The sequence below is a fragment of the Plasmopara halstedii genome, assembly GCF_900000015.1.
Source record: "Plasmopara halstedii genome assembly, contig: Scaffold_2061, whole genome shotgun sequence".
NCBI lineage: Eukaryota > Oomycota > Peronosporomycetes > Peronosporales > Peronosporaceae > Plasmopara > Plasmopara halstedii.
In genome coordinates this window covers 1,312,537-1,320,138 of record NW_020188969.1, presented here as the reverse complement: position 1 = coordinate 1,320,138, position 7,602 = coordinate 1,312,537, and the positions used below count along the sequence as shown (strand labels likewise).

Genomic DNA, 7,602 nt, shown 5'->3' with positions numbered 1-7,602 from the left:
TCGTTTTTGAATAGAAGTGTTCGTTTGCCTTTGTTAAGGCTTTAATACTTAGAAGTAGTGGATTGCGATCCGCTACACTTGAACTGGTTCTTGGAAAGAACGTTAGGTCGGCGGCCTTTGCTTAGCTTCCTCTATACAAGGAGCTAGAGCAGACCCGCTGCAGACAGCTTCTGCTGTAGGTACTCGAGCAGAGCATTTTCATAGCTCGAAAATGCCTATCGACGCGCGTTTTTTTGCTCGGCCTTAGGAGAAACAAGGTGTTTCACGTCCTCGGGGCCAAACAGGGACATCAGCTATTAAATCCCGTCCTGCATGCCCAGTGACAAATAGGAGTATTGCTCCTTCCTCACACAGGATCAGTCATAACGACTCAGGCGTAGATTGACTACGAGTGCTACCAACTGCAGCGGGGCTGCCGTAGCTCTTTGCTTATAGGAAGCTCAGCTAATTTCACCGACCTTCTATTCTTTACAAATACCAGTAGGAGTGTTGCGGCTCGCAAACCGCTTCTTCCAAGAGTACTTAAAGCCCTAACCAATGTAAAGACGCTCTTACGTTCAGAATTGAAAACTGTATTTAATTGTTCTAGCTGTGGCAGAGCCGCCAATATCTAAAAGCCTACGTCATCGTAATTAACATAGTAGTATATCAATATAGCAAAACCTAATGAATCTGCATTACTACAGGCAAAGTTACTTCTTGTTACGGTATATCCATACCATTATGTGCTTACACCAACTAGTGTAATCTACACCTATGGTCGGTCACATAATCCACGTCTATGGTCGGTCACATAATCCATGTCTGGTCGGTCAAACCGTTTTTCATTGAAGGGTACGTGTAACCCCGTTACATCTGCGACATCCGACAGTTAATTCTTCCCATGTTTAAAATGCATCTTGTACATATATACCGCGCCTAAAAGGCACCTATCATGGAGAATGCTAGCATGATGAACTCATGCTTCGTCTGGAAAAGATTCATGGCCATCTTAATTTCCCTAGTCCAAACAGAGAAAAGGGCAATATGATTTCCAACAGCAGCAAGGCTGCTGTTGGAAATCATATTGCCCTATAGGAATTCTTATGCCAATGTATGAGCTCTCAAGGTGCCGTTAGCGCTGTATTTGTCAAGATGTGCATTTGCCATCAATCTTACAAGAAAACATTGTAACGCAATTTTGCAGATATTTTATTACCTTGAATCACACCTTTTGTTGATATTTTGGAAATTTAAGATTATATTATTAATTTACAGTATCTATCTCTACACACCAATAGTTTGGACCTGAGTCGCGGCCATGCAAGCCAATCCCGGATCGTTACCAGCTTCAAGAAGTTGTTTCTGTGCAGTTAAATACTGCATGATTTTGTCCTGTTGCAGCTGCCGCAAAAGTGCGTTGAGCGCGTAAATTTCGGCACGACGACGTTGTTTGGCGTGCGCTGCATGATTCTTTCGGTACTCTTCTAGTTCCTGTTTTGCTACACGAGCACGCTCCTCTTCGTCGTGCCGCTCTTGCTCCAATTTCTTTTGAACATTGATGCGACGAGCAGCCCGTCTTGCCAAATCTGTACCATTTAACGCTCGATTGGTCGAGGAGGCAATGGGTTCAGTAGATATGAAACCGTTGCTGGAACTTTTGTTGAGGGTGACATTAATTGATATCGACGATCTAGTGCTTGTCTGTTGCTTTGGGAATGATGTCACAATTAATTTTTCTTTAAGGATGGGAGTGCGAGCAGCATGAAGTGCCATCCCGCGAGGCAATTGCTCAATTGTAGCCACATCAATTCCTTTTTTAGTAGCCAACATCTTTGACCTTCGATTGAGATGTGAAAATGGTACGCCTTTCAGCAAAGCATCATTCTTCGAGTATCGAGGACGAGAAAGTATATCCTCTGGGTTCTGAGAATAATAATCATATGCTGCATCGGAGTACTATGTCGTACTGAAGTAGTACTATATACTGAAGTAGTAAATTTTAGCATACTATATTTACTGAGGCTTTTGATGCCGCATCACTTGAGCCGGAAGCAATAGCTGCGGTGACTTTGCAGCGCTCTTTTGTTTTGGCTTCCACTCTTTATGATTTTTGTTCGCATTGGTCACAGCGATGTTGCTGGCGGTCGCGGCATAAGTGTTCTTTCGATGCTTGTCACCACGAATAGAGGGCTTTTGTTTCCATGCACCGACGGCAGTCAAATTTTTGTCATATTTAGACAAAGGTACTGCACTTTGCAAATACCTATCGTCACTACGCGGCATGGGCGGTTGAGATTGTATGTACGCACTAGGAAGCGGAGCATACATGGGAACATACGAACCGTCAGGCATGAGAATTAGATGCGCTTGTTGACCAGGCATAGAAAACGTAGGTGGCTGATACATCGAGGACTGTTGGGTCATGTACTGCGGTGTCGGAGCTCCTTTTGGCAGCGGAGGTGTGAGCAGTGATGGAGCAATTGGAGTCGTTTGCGCACATAGATGGGGAAACAGGTTCATTACTGGACCCACTGGTGTGGGCGTGGATGACGGAGTTCCGTTTTGAATGGATGAAAACAGAGCTGCAACAGACGGAGCCAGCTCTTCCTTAGCCTTTGGCTTAGAAGCCAAAGGTGCTGATTCTGCAGACATCAAAATGCTTTCTTGGGTCGCAACTTCACCGTCAAAACTCCACTTTTGAATCAGCTTTTGGATATTGTGTGGGTTCGGCGGAGATGGCAAAGCGCTGGGGATAGGCGGTGGCGGTGGAACCAGTGAAGCAGACGCAACAGTAACAGCTAATGGCTTGTTGGCCAGCTTCTTTGGTCTAATACTGTTGTTGGTGGAGACAACTGGAATGTCGCCCGTCGTGCGTTGCTGAGTGGCAGTGATAGTCGTTTGTGATTGTCTAGCAGGTTTGTGCTTCATGGCATGGAAGTGGCTCGCAGAAGGAAACGATACACACAGTAGGTTGCTCCACGCCACAATCTTACCACGATCGAGACTTAAGGTACCATACAGTGGTTCACCGCCTGTAAAACTCTCGTCGAAAAGCACTTCAACGCATCTGCTGCTCACGTGCGTAGCAACAACAGTGCCACGATGACCGAACGGGACTCCACGTGCGCTGATGTTGATCACTCGGTCTCCTAAATTTGGTGCGCCCTTATTTAATGAAGATCGCAGTGAGACTTCATGCCCGGTAAGATCTTGATTTACCAGCGGGTTGGGACGGAACAGATCTGCGGCCCTGACTGTCTCGACAACAGGAGCACATCGCTGTACCTCGGAGGACTTAGTGCGCTCTTTCACCCTCAACGTCCCTGCAGCTTCCATTGCGCGGACAGCGTTGAGGGCAATGTACTTAGAAGTAACCGGGATGTGCTTAAAATGTTCACTTGCACCCAAATGTTGCTCCTCAATCCATTGCTTGACAGCTTCTGCCATTACAGCCACCTGTTTGGAATCACTTATTCCAAACACATCTTTTCCTCGATACGAGGTAGCAAAAGGAAGCTGGCTCAGGTTGCGCACCACTTCAGGAAATTCTTTTTGGTATGATGCAATGAGTTGGATTGCACGCTCAGTATACTCCCAAGTAGTAATGCTATCATTTTGAGCTCGTGACGAGCTCAAATCTGAATCAATACTGCGTGTTCCAACAATCTTTACAATATCACCTTTTCTCCAAATGTTTGTGTCGTCTTTAATGTCAGAGTCAATACTATCACGACTCACAAGTCGACAATATCCAGGAAGCAGTAACTCCTTGCGGTAGCGAAGATTTAGCCCAATGTCCACTCCGAACGGTTTGACCAACACGCTTCCCGTTAGAATGCCTAATGTTGACGCGACAAGGCCCAATTTTTGAGCAACTAAATTGCCTGGATAATAATGATCCGTAACTTTCTGCGCAATGACGTAGCCAAACGGCGGCTCCTGATCGATCGTTTGAACTTGAACAGTCACCGCATGCTGAAGTTCATCGATGGACTGTACGATTGCTGTACAACCGAGCCACTTGCCGGATGTGATTAGTGCCTTGGAATCGATAGGAAAGCGATCAATTAATGGCAAAGTGCCTGTTTCCTTGAACCGAGCATCAAGCAGCTTAAGATTACGAACCGTAAGCTGAGCAGGCACGAAAGCTTCCGTTTCGCCAAACTTTTTTTCAATGGCGCCAGAAATTGAATTGGATACCATACCTTGAAGAGGAAGAACGTGCATGACGATGGTTATACCAGTTTTTCCCAGGTCAATTCCTCCACTACCAGGGACACCTCGTCCAGACAGCAGCTTGACAGCTTCCATCTGTGCATAATATGCCCACGCGCTTTTTTCATCAGATCCGTACGGTGTGTAGACGATTTCTGTCCGATCTTTTGGATGGTTATTGAGCTGACGAGTAGACTTTGAGAGACGGTATTCTCCAGACAGCGTACTGATACCTACTACCAGCACCTCATGAAGATTCGGCCAATTTGCAAGCACAGAAGTGCCTAGTAGATCGCGAGGATTGATATTATCAGCATTCGTGTTATCGCTGTCATTTATGCTACCTGAAGCAGACAGTTGAAGAATGAGACTAGATTTGCGCGAGCTCATCCCAAAGCAATTAAGTCCAACGCTAGCGATGCGTGTGGTCTCGAGGGACGCGGTGTTAAGTGATGGAAAGCCAGCAAGCGGTAGCACCACACCGTCCATTAATTTGCTTTGAAATTCTCCACCAGGAATAGGAGGAAGCTTGAAGTCTTCCACACGAGTATTGCAGTACTGTAAGTCCGCAACACCGGGTAAAGGAGACTTCAAAGTGTCTAAAGCATTTAAATCTCGAACTATTCGGACAGGCAAAAGCTGCAGCTTGTTGCGCCGTCTCTCGGCTTCTGTTAATCGTGAATCGGGACAGTACTGAGCGATGGCTTGTTTAAGTAGTCCAACATCAATGAAAGGCAGCAAATTAACACCTTCCCAAGCGTTGCGTTTGCCCTCCATATCGATATCAAACGTCTCAGGATAGAAGTGTTTGATCGGCGATAAAGGCGAGACCATTAAGAAGCGGTACGGTTCTGGTACAAGGTGAGCGCTCGAAGCCGGTAAATTTGACATCAATTGCTCGAACGGCAACAACGGGCCAGCAATTAATGGATCATCGTCGAACGTTACTGAGGTGATCATATTCTCGATATTTGTAAGATCAGACACCATCGGTGCATAATGGTAAGGATAGTACCACGCCCACGATGGAGGTCCTTGAAAATAATAAGCAAGACACCACACCAAGGCCTCTATGTACGACTTTCTCACTTGCTCGAGTGCGTCATTGCTTGCATCATCATTGCCTCGTTGAATGTTATACTTTCGTTCGTAGTAATTCCACTTTGTATCTTGAAAACTTTCACTACCAACAAGCATAAGAATATTCTGATCTTCGCGTTGAAGTTCGAGAGAAAAAATGGTATCGTCCTTACCGTCTAGTGCCTCAAGCAACAAACGCTCAGCTTCCTCATCATCAATGTCTTCATCATTCACCAAAGGTGGTAGAGTCTCTTCGTCAGCATCCCGAAGAGCCATGATAGCACTTTGCATCTCAGCTGCGTCCACCTCGTGCTGTTTCGACTGTTGTCGTCCTCCACGACGTCCTGAGCGTCTCTTTTCTTCCATCGCACGATTCACTAAAATCTCTTCTTCTTGGTTTCCAATAATCTGAAAAAGTTCTTGCAATAACTTGGCATTTCTAATTTTTCCATTGAGCGTCAGATAACAACCTTGATGTAGTTCCAACAAGTCTCGGTATACTTTTAATAACAACGGAATTGCATCTTCACTAATTTCCAGCGTCGGACTATGAGGGATAAAGTCATTCCCAAGTAAGAAAGTCAGCAAAATAAAGTCATCAATCATCCGTTCGCCATCAAATGGCGGCTGAACATTCATTTCCAGCATTAAGTACTCTCGAAACAGACTTAGGTGCACTAATTGCCACTGCTGCTCTTCAATCTTCTTAACTGCGACCTTTTTGTGAAAACTTCCCCAAACTACCGTCTCTCGCACGAGGGTAAAATGTGGCTCATGAGTCATAAGCCCCAAAAGCATCAAATCCGCGTCACTGCCGTACATACAGTGACGCATATTAGCTTCATAGTCGACTGTCATCTTTCGATGACGAATGAACTCGACGATCTTGTGCTCTCCCTCTCCAGGCACTTCACTGCCACTGAAGAAGACCTCAAGTCGTGCCCACAAAGGATCATTTTTCATCTTTTGTCGGACAAAATAAACTAAATGATGCGATAACTGACTCAGAAACTCTGTTCCAGGCGTGATACAATTTGAGTCAAATTTGCTGGCAGTGGGTTTCATAACAGTGCCGTTTTTCTCGTCCTGAAGTTTGATTTGCATGTGCTTTTCCTTGTCTATGGCCTCTTGACGCTCTAGACCAGCGCGGAACCGCCGCGAGCGTTGCTGGTTGAGCTTGGCGCGCGGTGCGACGCCGTCAATAGCAATGTATACGATCTTCTTAGGTTTGATAATATGCGTGATGAGACGGTCGAGGTACGTAAAGATACCGTGGAGCTGCGCTTCAAGAGTCAGCGAGTTGAGTGCGTCATCTGCTGAATCTGAGTGTGTACAGTTATGTATGATGCCATTCATATCGAGATAAAAAGCGTCAAACTCAGGTAATAAAGACACGTCTGAGATAGGCTGATTGATAAGCGGGTAGCGCTCCGACATGTACCGATAAAAGCGTGGGATTCCCATGACGACACGTTGAGTAGTGGCGGATGCGGAATTGAGGGAATTTTGATCAATTAAGTGATGCAACAGTCGCGCAACATTTTTGTGCATTTAGCTCATTGATTATATTTGCTCAGCTGTATAATGTCACACCCTCGAGTTTTATACAGTCTATACCGCATTTTAGAATAAGGTCACTCGAATTTTCATTGATGGAGCAGCGTTTCTTCTTCGTGAGACTGTCTAAGAAAAAAGAACATGTTTACAAAACATTTTCGTATGGCGATATGGCAACTTGTTGTTGATTTTCGAATGCGATCAATGTTTGATGTCTCTAAATATAATGTGTAAACACTAAAATTCATTTTGAAGCACTCTTTTATTTCGTTGAGCTGAAGAATGCCTATTTGTTCAAGGCTTCGGTATATTGTTGGGATTACATTGCTCAATACAGTTGAAGAACGATGTTGCGGGTATATGTCTATTCTTTATGCATAAGTGTTACATTTCGTTCATAAAGAAAACGAACTCAGATTAGCCTAGTGGTTAACGCGCTGACACGCTCATCCTTCCTGATCTAGCGTCTGAATCCCTCCAGCAGACCAAGGTTAATTACACAGTGTTAAGGGCTCATCGTGGGATTCCTAGCAAGTAAGTACGTCCTCTTGTCCTTTTTAACGCTTACCGAGCGAATTGTATATTCTAACGGCAGCATAATTTGGTTTAGATACGACCGTGTTTGGACGAGAAACACATAGGAACATGTTAAACTTTACTTCGAATGTACTATCATATCAATATATTAACAACCGCAACCAATCCATCCTTCACTACAACATACATTTCCACGATGGAAACAAGCGCATCAAAGTCCTTTGTGGGAGT

The 7,602-nt window shown here is 44.9% G+C and overlaps 2 protein-coding genes across 2 annotated transcripts; both read right to left on the bottom strand.

Moving 5' to 3' along the window:
- Nucleotides 1-1,266: 1,266 nt before the first annotated feature.
- PHALS_02803 (uncharacterized protein) lies at nt 1,267-1,812 on the bottom strand (the record flags this gene model as incomplete). The annotated part of the gene is made up of 1 exon (XM_024717252.1): nt 1,267-1,812. One exon carries the CDS (start codon nt 1,810-1,812, stop codon nt 1,267-1,269), a length of 546 nt encoding a protein of 181 aa, XP_024582769.1.
- Nucleotides 1,813-1,995: 183 nt separating this feature from the next.
- Nucleotides 1,996-6,741, bottom strand: PHALS_02802 (5-3 exoribonuclease 1; the record flags this gene model as incomplete). The annotated part of the gene is made up of 1 exon (XM_024717251.1): nt 1,996-6,741. The coding sequence occupies one exon, from the start codon at nt 6,739-6,741 to the stop codon at nt 1,996-1,998; it is 4,746 nt and encodes a 1,581-aa protein (XP_024582768.1).
- Nucleotides 6,742-7,602: the final 861 nt, after the last annotated feature.